The 18,328-nt window shown below is 43.8% G+C and overlaps 1 protein-coding gene across 5 annotated transcripts in view; it reads right to left on the bottom strand.

Moving 5' to 3' along the window:
- Positions 1 to 206: 206 nt before the first annotated feature.
- LOC135916458 (uncharacterized) overlaps positions 207 to 18,328 on the bottom strand; it is a 152,460-nt gene continuing 134,338 nt past the window's right edge. For all 5 annotated transcript variants that reach the window (XM_070537166.1, XM_065449820.2, XM_065449819.1 and 2 more), the window contains 8 exons: positions 13,737 to 13,868; positions 11,645 to 11,908; positions 10,550 to 10,651; positions 10,194 to 10,262; positions 8,970 to 9,135; positions 2,403 to 2,521; positions 936 to 1,079; positions 207 to 325 (listed from right to left, as the gene is read on the bottom strand). In XM_070537166.1, coding sequence (XP_070393267.1) covers positions 290 to 325; positions 936 to 1,079; positions 2,403 to 2,521; positions 8,970 to 9,135; positions 10,194 to 10,262; positions 10,550 to 10,651; positions 11,645 to 11,908; positions 13,737 to 13,868 — 1,032 coding nt within the window. In that variant the 3' untranslated portion in view covers positions 207 to 289. The remainder of the gene's footprint in view (positions 326 to 935; positions 1,080 to 2,402; positions 2,522 to 8,969; positions 9,136 to 10,193; positions 10,263 to 10,549; positions 10,652 to 11,644; positions 11,909 to 13,736; positions 13,869 to 18,328) is intronic.

Genomic DNA, 18,328 nt, shown 5'->3' on the forward strand with positions numbered 1-18,328 from the left:
GCGTTTACGGCAGACAGTTAAACGAATTGTTTAAAATGCCTCCTTGTTTCAAGATGTTTGCGCAGATCTGTTTAATATCATAGGCTACGCCACCGGCTAACATTCACTTGAGGATTAATATGGCAACAGAAATGTGCTCTACATAGAAAGTACATTTCGATTCAAAGTTTCAGAAGATTAAGTACGGAAATAAAATACATCGGACATTATTTTCAAAAGTCGGTAATGTTTCTGAGAATTTTAATTCGTAAGTATTCTTGAAACTTCGTTCGGAAGGATTTGTTCTGCTTCATAATAAAGACAATCGCTCCACCATGTAGAATTCCTGGAAGTAAAAGAGAGAAGAAAAAATTGGGGATAAGTGATAAAACTCTTTTGACTAACATCCACCACTAGTGCTTGCTTTGGGATGCTCAAAACGCTAAACAGAACAGTAAACAAACTGCGAAAGCACCGACGAACGTGTTTGCACATACGCTCTGCACAGCGACTAGTTGCAAGATGTAGGCAATTTTAACCTCGAGTTCGCGCCAAGTATAAAATAGAGAAAAAATGGCTTCGGAGCAAACAACACGCTTAATGCGAGCAGGAATGGTATGGCGTTCCTAATGACAAACCTGAGTCAAGCGCGCCAAGTTATAGTGCCCGTTGCAGTTTGCGTTGCTGAAAATAGGCACCCCCACCCCCCCGCCGCCCCCCGCCGCCCCCCGCCGCCCCCCGCCGCCCCCCGCCGCCCCCTGCAGCTCTGCGTTGCGTGCTTCCTGTGAATATGTAGAAGCGCAAGTGTGTGCCGGCTGTGTCAATGTTTTCTGGAGCGGGAGCTCTCCCTCAAGGGATTCTTTGCGTCATTTACAAAACAAGCTAGGCACACACAGGGCAAGGTTAGTTCGGTACTGAAGAAAACAGAAGCCACCTTTCGCTGCATCACAGATTACCTTTTCGTGAAACACCTTCAATGACTTCCTGTAGACGGCCCGCCGTAGAAGTCCAATCGCCGAGTCCAGTTCAATGCTTTGGCTCCCATTTGTACTTCCCAAGAGAGTAAACGTCAAGACCCTTTCGTGGTCAACGAAATTTCGCTAAAATAAATAAATTAAATTATAATACATCGTATTGCACAGTGCTCGAAAAGAGACACTATACATTCAGACCTGCCAAAGCCACATTAGGCTCGAGCTACGCAGTCTGGTAGGCAGCGTAACCGAGAGTATTTTACTTGACTTCAAACACTTCCAGGTCAATGAGATGGGGATCGACCCGGGGACCCGTAAGAAGTGGGTTGCCGTTACCTGCATCCTTGTCAGAGCTGAAACACTTTTCATTTTACCATTCCACTTAGCGTTAAGATCATGAGATTTTACCAACTCGCAACTTCACAGTGGGCAAACAGGGACGCCGTGGCGAAAAAAAAGAAATATTGAGTAAAATCCTAGTGTTTTACGTGCGGAAACCACGATCTGACTATGAGGCACGTCGTAGTGGGGTACTCCAAAATAATGATGTGTGTGCTGTGCTATGTGCTCTCTCTCTCTCTCTCTCCTCCCCATCTTCCATTCCCCCATCCCGCTCCCATGGTGCAGGGTAGCAAACCTGTTGAGCTAAGCTGGTTAACCTCCCTGCCTTTCCTTCTCCTCCCTTTTCCTTCCTTATATTGGAGTATACATTTTTTTTTCATTTCGCCCCCATAGAAACATGACCGTCGTGGCCTAGCTCGAACCCACGACCTTGCGCTCTGCATTAGAGCGCCACACCTACTGAGAAATTGCGGCAGGTTATCATTACAGATTGATCACGCGATTTAGACTTCTGGGCGGACAGCGTATCATGAAGCGAAACAATGCGAATCAAGTGAAAACGATCACAGCGCTGATATGCAATATTAGTTTAATCTCCTGGAACAAAAATACTCTCGCAAGTGTGGGTTCTGCTAGCATTTTTTGAGCTTTTTTTTTCTTTTTTTTTCTGTGCAGTTTGCCTGCCACATAGGCACTATATCATATCCAGCACAATACTTACATCACGATGCACACAACCTAAATGTAACGCGACCCCTCGATCAGCCTGGACGGAGGATTATTGTTTCTTGAAGCATTATTGTTACTATGCACTTTTAGCTTTTAGTATACCCAGAGCGCTCGTCACAGTAAATGAGGAAAGAAAAGCGATTAAGAGGTAACAAAATAGGCCTTTTTGAAAGAAGAAGAATAACCTTTAAAAAATGACAATGCACTACTGCGATCAAGGTTACGTTCAATTAAAATAGATGAACCAAAAATATTCAGAATGACGTTTCAGAAGAATTGCAGCTTTTAGAGTGGAATGCTGCGATTTAACCACCGGCGCATAATTCTTACCGCGTATTGTAAAAAAAATCCACCTTATATTAGGCGCTTCCAACATACCTGATCGTTCTTGGCAACTTTGACATGAAGGACAGGTAGTTTCGCAACGTATGTGACAGCTTTCTGTGTCGCAAAGATGAAAGATGGTTTCTTGTACACTGCTCTGGAACCATCCTTCTCTGTAGTACAGAGGTAAAGAGACGGAGTTGATGCAGAAAACTACGTGTACAGCAACACGAATATATTTGCGTTATGGATCTTAGACGCAGTGCATAAACGAAGGTCATATTATATTCAGATTGGAATGGTCAAATGCAGGTTATCAAATTTATTACCTTTTTTAACTTTATTTTCAATAGGCTAAAATTTGCACAAGAGATGAAAGTAAACATAAATGTCTTTATACAGAATGCATGCATTGTTTTCTTTATCGCTATCGACTTCATGTGCATACACGTCCTAAATTTTTCCATTTGTCCTTCAGATATAAAGCGTGTCCCAGCTAACTCTGGCCAGAGTTTAAAATATTCGAATGCCGCGTAGCTGGACAGAACCAAGGTAATGTTCTTTGCCGTCGTTTGGACATACTCAAATTATTTTTTCGATCAGCCTAATTAGATAGTTAGTCTTATTAACTAATCAACTTCTTAAATATTATAATTATATGAAAAGTGTCAATGAGAAAATTGTTGAAAAACTCCCGACACAGCTTTTTGTTGCTCAATAGGTGCTACTAAAAGTGTTTTTCCGAGCGCGAAAGAAACCCACGAATACACGCAAAGTGCCTCGAGCGGCCAGTCGCGCGCCAATTTCGCATGCATTCGCGGGCTTCTTTTCTATGTTCTCTTCTTTTCTCAATATTCTCATTGGCACATTTCATCCAGCTATAATATTTGAGAAGTTGATTACTTAATTAGGACTAACTATGTAGTTATATAGGCCGAATGCAATATATAATACGAGTATCTCCATGCGACGGCAAACAACGTTACCCTGATTCTGTCCAGCTAAGTGCAATTCGCATATTTTAAAACTCTGGCTAAAGTTAGTTGGGACGCCCTGTATACATGGTTGTTACATAACTCTTTCTACGAGTTGCAAGCACGCGCTGCAGCTCACGCAGCGCTCCCGCTTATTCTCGCAAGCGTAAAGTCCTCAACCGGATAAATGTAGATGCGGCATAGCAAGCGCAAGATAAACGCTGCGAAATCAAATTAGTCCGCCATGACAAGTATAAGTGCACCGTTTATAATTGCGATGGAAGTAATACGGATAAATTATAGGCGTTCTGCTTTGGAGCTACAGGCACGGCAGTTCTGCGCATGCGCACTTCAGCGTTTCTGCTGCGCAGTCGTGTGCACACAGTGGCCCGAACGGAAGAGACCTCAAGCTTCAAGCCACCTAAAATTATTTCCATGGAAACCAACAAACGCCAACGGTTTTCCGTCGGTGTCTCATATCGCGAGCCATCGTGGTGAGACGCGTGGCAGCGCCACTTCCTGCGATTGTCGTCACGTCAGGGCACTGGCGTGATGAGCTGCCAGGGCGCTGTTTTTGTTGCCCAACCGCTGTTGTTGCCTTTCGTGTTGGCTCGCGCCAACTTGTCGACACCGAGTGTTCTTCAAGGCGGTACGAGGAAGCACAAAGGCCACGCTCGCTAGCGCTGTAAAAAGTCTTTACCCGTCGGGCGAAACTGGCAATTTTCGCGCGAAAATTTAGTAATTTCAAGTCATTTTGGCAGTCGGTAAGAAGGAAAAACCCCCTCACTTGACTTGGAAGCACGGCGTATTGGAACAAGAAGTCTGAGGAAAATTATGCCAGTGCCTGATGGCACGTTGCCGAATGCTGCAGGCACACAAGGACGAATAATTCATAGGAAGATGCAGTTAATGGGCAAGCCACCAGTCGCCCCTTCGTTTGTTTCACATGGGATACGGCCGCGGTTACATCTATTGAATAAATTTGCGAACTAAAATAACATAATTTCTTTCAAGTGATATCCTGCTACATGCTTTTGTCTTTGGTTCGAATAAAAACGAGTGGATCCGTAGCTTCGGAGATACGGCGGGAATAACTACGGCAACGTCTTCAATGCCGATACCCCCCCCCCCCCACACACACACACACAAAAAAAAATTAAAATTAAATAAATCAGATAGTTGTTTTGCTGCGATGTCCTCACACTTGGCGTTGGTCATGACACGTATTTCTCGGCATCCCAGATTAGAATAGTTACCACAGATAAAAAAAAAATATATCGCGGTGCTGCGTTCGATCGAAGGTCCGTCTGAATGAGCTGTCTCTGAGTTTGCGTCGTCTGTAACAGCAGTAGTGAAACATGGCATAGCCGTACCAGCGGCTTCCGTACTGAGCCCACGCTATCGCGCTATTCCAGGCATAAGGACTTCGACGTCAGCCTGCCTCATACGTTTTGCTTGAAGGTACAGGTACTCTAGCTGAAACCGCTCAAAGTTTCGCGTAAACCTGTTTGCGAAGAGTCTCAATGAAGACTTGACTTCATGATACGCTGCTGGCTGCTTACTTACTCCATTCGAATTGGCAGCGAAAGCGCAAGAATAAACAATCGCAAGATAAATTGGGACAAGACCACGCTGCTTGATTTACAAACTTACGGCATCCCATAAGAAAAAGAAAGAAAGAAAGAAAGAAAGAAAGAAAGAAAGAAAGAAAGAAAGAAAGAAAGAAAGAAAGAAAGAAAGAAAGAAAGAAAGAAAGAAAGAAAGAAAGAAAGAAAGAAAGAAAGAAAGAAAGAAAGAAAGAAAGAAAGGAAGAAAGAAAGAAAAGCAAAATGCATCATCGTGTTGCAGAGGCCTACGAAGGTGCGTCTTTATTGGGTGTTTCTAGAGAAGCTCCCTCGCTCTTCTAACTGCGAGTGCGAGGATGCGGCGTGCTTGTAAGCGTCGAGATTGGGAAATATGGTTTCATTGGGATAGCAGGATTGGCTCGAGTTGTTCTAAAGGCATTCCTGCGACTCGGAAACGCCCACTGGATGTGTGAATAACACGCCTTGAATCTTCTACGTGGGGGACGAAGCTTTTCTCGAAGTGTTTTTTGGAACAGCATTTTATTTGCTCCAGAGAAACGCGTGTGTCTTCTGCTTCGCATCCCATGTAGACGCACTGTGGCCCAAGATGTCTAGTAAGTCAGCCTGAGTGTAAGGCTGGTTCTTCCGTGTAACGTTCGAAGTCGTTTTTTAACTTCTGCCGTACCTTGCCTCTTTTATGGGTTCATTTTGTTGCGTGGTTCTAACTAGCGTTACAGCTGCCCATCGTTCCAACTTGTAAGGTGCTATGGCGGTGCTTGAAAACGCTCAGATTATGTCATTGCCTTGACCGGTGTGCATGCAGTTTCTTCGAGTTCTGCTACGCGTTTAATAAGTATGCAAAAATTGTATAATTAATTAATTAATTATTAATAAACAAATAATTTTATTTATTTATTTATTTATTTCGTAACAATAAAAGCCGCTTCCGCTTCTGTTACGTCATCAGGCATGTTCACTAAATTGAGGCGTAGTGGTTTACTACTCGATCAAGCTTTATAGCAGTTATTTGAATTTAATTTACAGCCTTCACAAAATCCAATCACTGGTAAACTAGGTGTACACTGTTCCATCATAGTTTTGTTCTGTACACTGTTCCATCACTGGTGGCGATTGCTTGAAAGTCTGTGTTGAGCTCCTCCTTCATTGATGAGGTGTTAAGAGGAAAATATAACTCGGGCCAGTTCCTATTCTTATATTCAAACACGCATAAAATGCAGAAATTATCGCATTAGACAACAGCTGAAGCAATCTGAACAGCATGTGTTGTATTTAGAAACAAACTTCTAGTGACTGCTGAGGCAGAACTTCAGTTTATCACCTGGTATGTATTTAGGAAGATCGGCGGAAATTGGTAAACTTCAAAATTGAAGTATAAAGTTCTGTACCCTCCTCCCATCTAAAATATATAAATGACGGTAAATGGAAAGAAACACATGGCATTAAAATTCCGCCAACTGTATTTGTGCTAATCGTGCAACGCGGACAAATATAGAGTATAGTTCTGTCTGCTTTATATTGTCCGAATAAATTCAATGAAAACTGTGTGTTTCTGAGTTTCTGAGTTACGTTCTTGCTAACTTTCTTTTTTTCCACTGTATTCTGAAATAAAAAAAATCTCTCAATGCCCTAAATCACAAATCTCTGGACAAAATGTTGGTGGATATATCCTTTTTGCCCCATTATATTTCACACCCTTCACAATATTGGTTAGGAGGATGCCAACCAAAGCAATTTCACCACTCTGGCATGTGCCTAGGAGCACACAACATAAAGCACAGACTTCCTTTTAACAGGTTACGTTACCGTGAGAACATGCCCAAGAAGGGCATGGGAATGGTGAATCCCGACAGGAGAGAACATGGAGGGATAGACAGGAGTGTGAAAAAAATTGTTGGCGTTCCAATTTATGGTACTTGAAACATTTTACTAGCACACTGTGCAACACGAGCTTGAGGACTGAATGGAGCAGTCTCCGAACTGGTGCCATAGTCTGAGTACTTCTGTTAAATAGATGACATGCGAAATTCCACAAGTGCGATTGTCAATACACCTCGCTTGTTCGAACCAAGGTGACGGGCCTTGGACTGGAATCATGAATAAGGCGCCAACGCAAGGTCTGGTGAGACATTTCCTGTCATCGTAGTTTCCTCCCTCTATATGAGCTCGTAAAGGGAGTTTCTCAATTCAACTGTGGAACTAGCAGGAGGTCAGCCACTGTGATTAGAGCAAATTTGATGCGTGAGAAGGCCTGCCGATGGAATTTTACATACCATACGACCTGCCATTGCAAGTCGTGCACTAATGTAAATAATTGGTAAGTTCATTAGTGCAGGTTTCACAACCAGCTCACTAACTGTTGCACTTCGCCATGTAACTAACATCTGCCACTTTCAGCAATGAACTGGAAAAGACGAAGACAGTGTTGCCTGCTATATAATTAAGGTAAGCTTATTCAAAATAAAACGAAAGTCAGGTATATTTGTCCTAATCTTCGCAAAATATTTATAGATGGATGATGACAGCATGACGGATCTTCGGTAGTGAATAAAAAATTGACAGTCACATTAGCATACGCAAATGAGGGTGAAGGCGAAAGCCTGCGCGCTCAAGAGACATTCATTAAAATACTTGACCTTCTCATTCGAATGCGTTGTTACTTTTTATTACTTGTTTTCTCCCACCAAATGTCGTGTGTTCGAGTGCCGTAATGGAGGCTACCTGAATTACCTGCGCCTTAATTAACTCCGCCATAATTAATATCAAAGGTCGTGGTTTCGAATGCCTTAGTCAACTCTATATTAATTAATTGTGCCTTAATTAACTTCATCTGAACGCCAAAGGTCGTGGTCTCGACTTACACATAACTTCAAGGATTCGACACCCACCGAAGGTCGTGGGTTCGAGTGCCTGAATGAACCCTATCTTAATTGACTCTGCCTTTTTTTTTGTTTTGGCATGATGAGTGGCGTCGGAGCCAGCTGTGGAAGACGACGACGACGAACACGCGAGCAGTGGCACGAGCGCGTGTCTGCGCGATACGAGCTCACGTGACCTGTACCGCACGTCGCCATTTTTCAGCCCATCGAGGGTTATGAGCCACTTAAGGCTTTCGCCTTCAAAATCAACCTGGAGAAGCTCACGTAGACTATACTGCCAATCGACTGCGAATCTGAACCAGGTACGCATTACCATGGGCTGGCGTTCACATGTCCTAACTTCTGCAACGGCCCGTACCAAGTGTACCTTATACGCTTTCCGGTGCTACAATTTTCAGTTATATATCGTGACAGACTTGCGGCTTATTTTCTAAAATTTTTATCTTTCTGGAATAGAGTTTATTAGGCAAATATGTCGGTATCCGAAACAAACAAAAAAGCGCGCTTATATCCACAAACGCGAAAATCAGACAAATCCCTGTAATTTCCATCATTCCTATGACGGCTGAACAGTCGCAGTGCGAAAGTTTCCTGTTGTAAGTATTTTTGTGTGAAACTTTGAGTTGGAGTAATCGTTTTCAGGTCTTTGGGAGCAACCTACTTTTTTGAAGAAGAATAAGAATAAAGTTTAATCGATGATATTTCTAGACTGAGCCATCTACGTTTGTGGTAATGGCACTCCTCGGTGACGGAGAAGCGGGGAGACGCCATCTCTTTCCTTCTCGTCTTTTCTATCCTGTATTTTGCTTCTTTCCACCGACTTTATATTCTTTGGCCTCTTTGCTGGTTTAGGGCTAAGCTGTTAAGCGTGGCGTTAAACAAGCACTTGCGCTAGCGCTCCATGAAGCCAGGCACAGGATTGTCCAACTGCCTGAAGCATCGGCAGAGTGGATGAAAGGTCGAATCTTCGAATTCGCAATCTGTGGTTGAAGAATTAGAGCTCTGGCAGATCACTGCGATATTGTTTCTTTATAAAATTTTGGGAAAGCACGGTGGAATTCCAGTTGCGGACACCGGTGGACTTCGAAACTAGGGGAGTGAGTCTACAGCAGCAGTAAAATGAGCGGTTGCGAAACGCCTAACTCCGTGCAACGTTAGAACTACAAGATGACAATGTCGACGTACCTTCTAACGTAAGAACCAACTTTCTCACAGACGAGCTCTCTTGGTAACAGGGCGAAATGTCAAACCCATGAAGTTCGACCAGCTCAGAAGCTTCCTTATTGATGTCGAAGAATTGGAATGAGAGCGTTTCTCCTAACGTTAAGCCATAGAATGGCGCCGGTGGCAGCTGTAATAAAGAAATAAAGTTTATGGCGCATTTTAAACGCCACAAGATTTCTAGCAATAAAGTGAGAAAGAAGAAAGAACTCTAAAGGTATAACTCCTTCGGCGCTGGGCCAGAGGGTTCGCAGTAACGTAGTTACGGTTGGATGGTTATTGTAATTTCGTTCCGGCGAGAACGCCCTGGTAACACGTTTCTTTGGATCCAAAGCGAAAACGGCGAAATTTGACTTGCATTCATTGTCTAGCAGCTCCCATTAATCTATTATGTTTATTTCTTTTTGTATTTCTTTATTGCTTGCTTTTTTTCTTTTTTTGAAGCACGAGAAGGAAGTTGGTCTTCATGGCTCTTGTCAATATAAACTGCGTACTAGATGCGCATAGCAAAAATACGTTAAAATTACCGTTGTTTCGAAGATAGATAGTTACTTTGTGAAACAGGTTCTATATACAATAAAACGAAATGTAACAGTAACAGATTTCGAAACACGATCCATTGATCTCATATCTGATTTTCTAACTTCTTATCGTTTACTAATAAAAGAAATAAATTTTCTTAATTTGCTGTAAGTCCTGTTATCTAATGACCAGCACCAATAATCAGGACATTTATGTGATGCCTACATTTTTCATTTTGGCTATTGCTCTTTTTTTTATAACGGCCAATGTAGAATGGAGTCTCATAATTGCAAAGCTGCTGCCCTGGGAGCGTTCTGTTAGCACATACCATCCAGTAAGGCTCAGAACAGTTAAGACAACCTTGCTGCAAGATGGACAAATGGGCTCGTTAGTTGATATCGATCTTCAGAACTATTTAAAGCACAACGAAAACACGAAAGACAGAGGAACTGCAGGACAAGGCAATTGTCCTGTCATTCTTCCGTACGTCAACTTTTCGTTGAACTTCAAGTACTTCTCAAGACAACCTTACAAGAAGAAACAAGTGTGTTGCCTATAATATTTAAGGCTTCGAGTGCACTAGCGAATAAAATAGAAACACTCGTAGAATGCAGCGTATAACGTGACACCGCAATTATTAACATGCCACTACAAAGCAAGATTTACCTCCAAAACGTGTACATCCAAGCTTACAATATGGGACGAAGTACCTTCAGAAGATGGTGAAAAGTAAGACTGAAAAGAAATTAAAAAAGGGAAAAAACATAAGCAGGGCTAAGATAACAAGATGAAATAACAATTCAAATAGTTATTACAGATTTTAGAAGTGTTGCTGCTCACATGGTTTGCGTTCGCTGTTATAGACTATCTCAAAAAGTGGGATAATGTGTTCTCGCTGAAGGGACAAGAGGCGGTTTGAAATGTGACTTCGATCAACGGAAGCAATTTTGTAAAAAAAAGAGCAAGAGAAGGAAATTGAAGAGTCAAAGCAGCTCGGCGCACTTCCATCGTAGTGTTTTCACCTTGTCTACGAAGCACCACTCCCACATCGTCTTCGAACCGTTCGAAGGCCAGTCAAAACGGACGACATCCCAGACGTGGCATGGAATTCCACCTTTGACAGCCTGCAAAAGAAGCTGCAACTACAGGCAGGTCGAGGCAGTTGAGGATGGCAGAAATATAGGCGGCGTGATGAAATTAGGATACGCGCAAGATGGAATCAGTTGGCGCAGGACATGGTGAATTGGAGATGAAAGCGAGAGGCCTTCGTCCAACAGTGGACATAAAATAGGCTGACGATGATTATGATTCGTTTCGACAATGACCACTCGTTGGCCACTTTAGGCCACTCGTTGCAATTGCTAAATTTAGACCAAGCAGAGAAACGTTCTTGGCTGCTCAGAAGAAGGACTGCCACCAGCGACGAGATATCCACCTTAATATGCTACGAAATGTACTGTCGTTTCAGTCAGGTTCCCAAAAGCCAATAGGTCCCTCCAGCAGTTTAGAGGGTCGTAACTGGAACGCCACAGCACCGTTAGCAGATCTTGGGCAAGTATGTCTAGAAAGTGGTGCTTAATTTAGTAGTTTCTCTATACAGAGATGACTCTTATAATGTTCGATCACAAATTTGCAATTTCAACATGTGGCCTACAGCGAATAATTAAAACGGTATTAAAGACATATTTTAGCAGGGCCCTGGTGCGAATTAGTTGGTTTGCGATCTTGAAGCAAGCTTTGACCAGCGTCTAGGAAACAATACGAAAGACGAGGAACACGTCTACGCTAGTCTGTGTTCATCGCGTTCCTCGTCTTTCGTTTCGTTTCGTTGCGCTGGTCAAAGTTTGCTTCAAGAAATATTTTATATTGGCCAGCTGGACATACCGACTGATACCAGAAATACACCTAAAAATGTGGAACATGGCTGTCACAGGCAATAAAAAAAAAGGATCTCTTCAACCCTAAAATGAACTATGTTTTTAGCACATAGTTATGGTGGTTCTTATGGCGCAAAATTGCCTTTAGCGCCGTAGCCGTAAGCCGCTTATTTATTTGATTCTCAGCTTCTCAAAATCAAAATCAGTCCATGAAATAAATGTGCACATGTACGGACTTACGATTTTCTTGTAGGCAACGGTCGCAGAACTGTTCCCCACAAAAAATGTTTTGGGTGAAAGGTTTTCCATGAATCGAGGAAGTATAATCATCTGCTTGTCGAAAACGACATCAGTGACGTTTCCCGCAGAACACGCTCCTGAACGCGGGACGTGGTAGGCCAGCCCTTCCTTCCCAGAAAAAATTACGGTGCTTTCAATCGACGAAGTGCTGTTCCAAGACTTGTAGTCCAATCTGTGCAAGTTCCGATTAACGTCTATAAAACCCTGCGAAAGAAACAAATTACTGTTTATGGAGTCGAACAGTCATATAGCGTCTCCAGGCGCCATGTGCACAATTGTTCACACCAGTATATCACATCAAAAGGAAAAGCCGTGCCGAAAAAAAATTCAGAGGACACCTACGCACTTCTTGCGAGTTGGGAACGCGAAAGCTTCAATGTCCAATTGAACGCCGCTGAGCGGTCCTTTGAGTCATGACGCGTTGTGGCGTCATAACTTTTGAGTTTGGAGCGTTTAGAATTGGCCTTACCGAGACGCAGCTAGAACGCAGGCGAGAGGTTGCATGGGCAACGAACGCGCGTATAACGCAGACTTCCGAGAGCGAGAGTGAGGGTGACGTGGCGTCGCGGTGGTGCCCTCTCCCCTCACGCAACACCTGGCGCGCTATCACCCCAGCAGGTGTTCCCTTTCGCCCGCTCTGCTCCGTCGAGTCGCGCTCATGACGTGGCGTCGCAGCCAATGGTACTTCAATTGCCATTTCACTGCTGTAGCCTACAGACGCCGGCTCTATTGCTCAATGGGCCATTTGACGCTTTCGCATCAGTAATGACATTTAAAACGTGTCGCATCATCATCATCGGAATGATGCCGAGGGAGGTCCCAGTTTTCAAACCGGGACTTTACACTACTCGATTTCTTCAGCACCACATATGTAGATTCTCTGGGTAATATTTGCAGGTAGTTTATGTTCGCACTCAATTTTAAAACGAAGCCTTCTTTGTCTCTTCTCTGCATTTGTGGGTGCTGGCTGCTGCTGCCTCGTCGATTGTGCAACAACTTGCAAGGGGCAACTGGGCATGTTAACCTTCTTGTCCAATCCTCCAGAACGGGTGTATGCCCGAATAGACAAGCAGAACTAGAGGTAAAAAAGCAAATAAGTAGGAAACAGGAACTTGAAGAAGTAGGATATACGGAAAGGAAGTAGTTGGCACCAGAAGCAGCCGAGCACGGAGAAGGAAGCTCAGTGAACAAAAGGGGTCAATATCCCAAAGCGTTTATGAGCTAATAGCATAGGACAAACAAACAAACAAAGAAAGAAACACACAAGCAGACAAACAGAAAGACAGACGGGGCCAGAACGTCGATTAAGCCAGGAGCGTTGAGATATACAGAAACGAAGAAGCGAAGGACATTTAAGCAAATAAAAATATTCGTTTACTGCTGATTCCATGTATGCGTGGGATCCGCCAATACTTTGCAGTTGAGGTTATCTTCACGGGTATGTTCAAACTGCGGTGACCTTCAAACTAGTGTGCGTGGTTGTATCGGCATACAGCCGATTACCGTTGCGCGTGCCCAGTTGGACGGAAGCTCTTGCAGAGAATCAAGCTGTCACGGAAAGCGCCGCTCGCCACGTGAGCCGTAAGTCCCACTGTTCCGCAGTAGGCGCATGAATAAGTCATTAACAGGACATTTTCAATCCGCATGACGGTTTGATCTAGAAGAACGTATTCAACATGTAGAATGCATATAGAACTGCTGTGCCAAAAAAATCTTAGACAGTTTCCTTCAACGACAGCTACCACCAGCAACTTTTCAGTGGTTTCGATAATGCGCAAGTAACTATAATTTTTTTTGGTGTATTACGTCTGAGATATCAAAATTCGGAGTCGTAAACTAGGTTGTAAACTTAATGTCGTTTCTGCATCAGTGGACCACATTACACAGCGGTTGTTGCCGTTAAGGAGGAATTGTATCCAGAAACTCGTTGAGTAATTTGAGCACGCTGAACAACAATTAAATTGACTGCTGGAAACCACTCGCAAAACATTGTCTGCACGTTTCTTGCAAAAAAAAAAAAAATTATGCTTACGTTTATAATGTGAAGGTGCTTCGAGGTCGAACTCTTGACCCTGGCGCTGTAGCTGAACACTCGCATGTTGTAATACACGGGATGCGAAAGGCCGCTCTTCCTGTTGGCCTCGCATCGCACTCCGTCGGGGATCTAAAAGAAAAGCACCACGCGTAACGTTAGGGTTCAGCGTGCTTGTTCATTGCAGAATGCTGCTGATTATCGACTTAAACACAAACACAGTGAAAGAGAGCCGAGGAAATTCGCGCTAGTAACTAATTGAACATCACATACGCGCCAATGTCTCTGAAGCACTAAAGTGGCTACGACTTTAGGCTTCATATTTCTGTCCTCGGCACAATCCTAAGAGAAAGCTTTAGCTCGCGGCCAACTTCATTTTGCCTGTTCAAATACACGCAAAACAAAAAAAGTGTTCTTCTTCGACGACCGTTCCATAGATTCGTATCAAATGTGTTACATTTAAGAGCATAAGCTACATTCTACAAATCGAAAGCGTAACATCAATTTGGGGCCCCGAAATCTACATACAAAGATTGCCGAAAATTCTAAAGAGGAAAAAATACTGAAGCTCCAAATATACAAATCTGTAACTCCGCGCAAAAAAAAAAGAGAAATATTGAGGTTTTCTAAGCTGCATCTGTTGGACCATCTGTTGGACCATCAGTTGCAATATACCAGCTTATATAGGCGATATAAGGAATGTATAAGCTTACGTGACATTGACCCCCCCCCCCCCCCCCGCAGCAGTTGTATGGTGGCTATCAACATCTTCGCGGGACATCCTCTTTCGCAGGGCCGGGACGGCGAGTTTCTTTTTCTATGTTCGTGGGCAGCTGTAAGTTTTCGTATAGGGGACTAAAGAGGCGCTCCTTTCTTATTTATGGCTGTGCGGGAAAGTGAAAAGCGCGAGAAGAGGTTTGGGAAAGACTAACCGCACCCGCCAAGTGATTTGTTCGTTCTTGCCAGTGAGTGAGTGAGTGAGTGAGTGAGTGAGTGAGTGAGTGAGTGAGTGAGTGAGTGAGTGAGTGAGTGAGTGAGTGAGTGAGTGAGTGAGTGAGTGAGTGAGTGAGTGAGTGAGTGAGTGAGTGAGTGAGTGAGTGAGTGAGTGAGTGAGTGAGTGAGTGAGTGAGTGAGTGAGTGAGTGAGTGAGTGAGTGAGTGAGTTTTCTCACTTATTGTACACTGACTAGATGTACAAGACTGAAAAATATATCGTGAAAACGGTGTACGTGCTATGCGTGCGATGAGCGAAAAGACAGCGTGCGCGAAATTGAGAAAACTATGCACGTTCAAGTGAGTTGTGTATAATTGTATAATGTAAATAGTTGTTCGTGTAACCTGTAATGCCAAATGTATCAATTCGGCCACGCTATTTTGTTATCTCAAAATAGTGAATTAAGCACGGGAAACGTATCGTACAGCCAATAGTGGTATTTTCGATACGCTGAGGAAGGCTTCCACTTGCGTATGGTTCAGCAAACCACTTACTAATAATCAGTTACTCTACTAAGCTATTACTCAAATGCCATTTAATTAGTTTTGTACGCATGATGACAAGAAGGTGAAAAAGTTCCCATATTTCTTTACGAGAAACTGTGTTTGGGCATTACAGGCTTCAATGTTACTTGTGTGATTGTCCCAAGAAAGCAACGATGTGTTGATTCTGGCCATGGGTAGCAAGAAGTAGCTACAGCATAAAAGAAAGCGCAAGAACGAGAAACAAAAATAGTCTGACAGGCCAAGTTGGGTCTATCGCCTCTTCTGACAATGGCGATACCTGATCGGAAGGTAAAAGCTTTGAGAAGGCTGGTTCACGTCAAATTGGACTCACAAGAAGCCGGTTCACTAAGGGGGTGGGGACACTTATATACAAAATAAAAAGAAATCATATAAAAGATAATGGAGAACAAAACTCCTATACGCGCAAGTGATCAATGCAAGGAAGGAAACCCACTTTGCGTGAAAGGGGAAGAAACGAGGGCTTTCCACGTCGCTACAATAACGTCGTTGCCAGTTGTGTCTGTTGGCGTGGGGCCCAACTGAAGCGACACTACTCCTAGATGACTCAAACCTGTGTGCCTTGCTGTCGTGATGCCAGATTCTTAGGTTCTAATGCACGCATTTTAATGAAACGCACGGGCATAATTTATTGAGGTCGGAGTGTTTTCTAGAAGCATGGTGTGCAACCACAACATCGATCCGCGTAGATGTCACGATGCCATAGTTAGGACACACGAGTCACCTGTGGTCTAATACATTTTGAATGCCAGCACAGACACACAGAAGTGGGAGATTTGTCATCAAAGAAACGTTGACAGCTCGGTCTCACTCTTTACTTTCTGAGCCTATCGCTACATGACGATGAGTGGAGAACGAAAGAAAAGAAAGACAAAGAAAACAGAGGGCACTTGTGCCTCCTTTGTGTCCAGGTTTGTTCGCGTTATCTCAATGACGAGGTTAGTTACACAGCACCAGTAATTGTAGCACAAAATAGCCGACGATGTGATTGTCGTTTATTGTGCATTCATTGCATTGGTTATTGACGGCACAATCATTATCGGCGAGGTCATTGTCGTGTAATTGCCTTCCGCCGTCAGCCTGTACAGGCAACTGAATCGTCATGCAAATTATTCCCGTATTAGGGCTGTTGACGGCGCTTTTCTGGCGTGTTTTGGTTACTGATTGGTAATATATCCGCTGGCTACCCTGTAGTGCAATTCTGGCACATTATGTAGACCGGTCAAATGGGGAAACGAGCCTCGCGAATAATGAGGCTTTCCTGCCGTAGCTTCACGTGCGTGGCCCTAGGCCGTCGTTCTATGCTATAGATGAGCCCGAATGCGAACACAAGCAAGCATTCTACTCAGGGTCTCATATTTTTGTCTAACCGATCACAATACGTCCAGCTGATGGCTGTCCAGGGGACCCGCGATTGAGCGGAGAGGCATGACCTCTCTGCTCCGACATGGGACCAGCCAACGGCTGGGTAGGGACCTACCTAGCAGGCCCCCTGCCTAGCTCCTCAGGACCCCAATAAAGTCATTTAGTACTATTACTACTACCAATCAAACCAGCCGATTATCATGGTTTCACGACGACGTGCCAACTCAGCATTTCTGAATAGGGATAAGGCAATCAAAGGGGATAAATTTGTTTTGTGATACCGTCCCGCTTGGCAGGAGAGAACAACGGTATGTAGCCATCTCTTGTTCGCACATCAAGACAGTAAAATGCAGAATATTAGAGGAAGATGAGCGCCACAGGCGGCATGAATCAAACAACTCAAGTAAGAAAAGAGCTAGATTCACTTCCGCAGCAAAAAAAAAAAAATTTTTTTAGAAGCTTTCACATGATGTAACACTTCGTGCTTCCCAACTCATAAATTAAAATCGGCGAGGATTCAGAGGCGTGTTCTTGGTACTTGACTTGTCTCTTTATTTATTTATTCCTAATATACTAGTTTTGCAAATTTTCACGTTGTAACAACAAATGATGGGAACTTTTTTCAACAGGCTCAGCATACAACAAAAATAACAGCCAGACTGGTGTGACTTTGCCAAACCACAACCCCATTTCCAGCCGGGCTGTTTCTTTCGAGCAGTTGCAATAAGAATTTTGAGCAGTTGTGACGTCTTTACCGATACTAAGACAGCCCTGCAACGCTATCCGCTCTACGGCATGGACCACAACACCCATTAGGGCATGAAATAAAACAGCTGTACCATAAACTAACCGCCGTTGTGGCTTACCACCTACGGTGTTGTGCTGTTAAGCACGAGATCTCACCAACTAGACCCATCCCTCCAACACTGTATTTTTATCTGGACCCTCTCGAACCGAGACAACTGCTCTCTGCCGACTGTGCTTTGGTGTACCTTTCAAGCAGCTTTTGCTTGCGGCATCAGAATGGCTGCAATGGCTGCTTGTGAAATCATCTAGCATGTCATCTGTCATTGCCTTCGCTGCAGCACCCAGAGATAGTCACTCGCTACAGTGCTGACAAGCCCCGGTGACCGGCCACTTTGAGCAGATGATCTCGGAATATTGGCTTATGTGGTCCTCACACCTTAGGGAGACGACGGCGCTACCTAGGTTCTTCCGTTCAAACGACCTAGTTGGAAAAACTCTGACACTCCCGCGTTCTTTTTCCAATGTTCATTTTCGTGTGTTTTCTCTCTCTCTCTCTTTTTTACGTGCGCTTTTCCACTCTCTGCCTCCCCTTCCCCAATGCAGAGTAGTAAACAGGACGTTTACATTCCGGTTAACCTGTCCGTCTTTCACATCTCATTTATCTCTTTCTCTTTCTCACACACGCACTTCAAAAAAATTTCAGGAATTGAATCACATGCTTTAGACGTTGCGCGCATATTACTCAGCGCACTTGAAATCTTGCCCGCACGTAGCGCTTTTGAGCACTTGTTAAAAATTTTTTTATGAAAACAGTATTTCCTTTTACTGCGCGAGAACATTGGCCATAATGTGCCCTTCCTTTTCACCAAACGTGACCATGGTGGCGTTTATGGTTGTATCATAGAAGCGGGTTAAATTCTGCGCCGTTTGTGAAACACACTTATAACGCTCCGGGATGTTTGC

This window comes from Dermacentor albipictus, chromosome 4, assembly GCF_038994185.2.
Source record: "Dermacentor albipictus isolate Rhodes 1998 colony chromosome 4, USDA_Dalb.pri_finalv2, whole genome shotgun sequence".
In the NCBI taxonomy this organism is placed as follows: Eukaryota; Metazoa; Arthropoda; class Arachnida; order Ixodida; family Ixodidae; genus Dermacentor; species Dermacentor albipictus.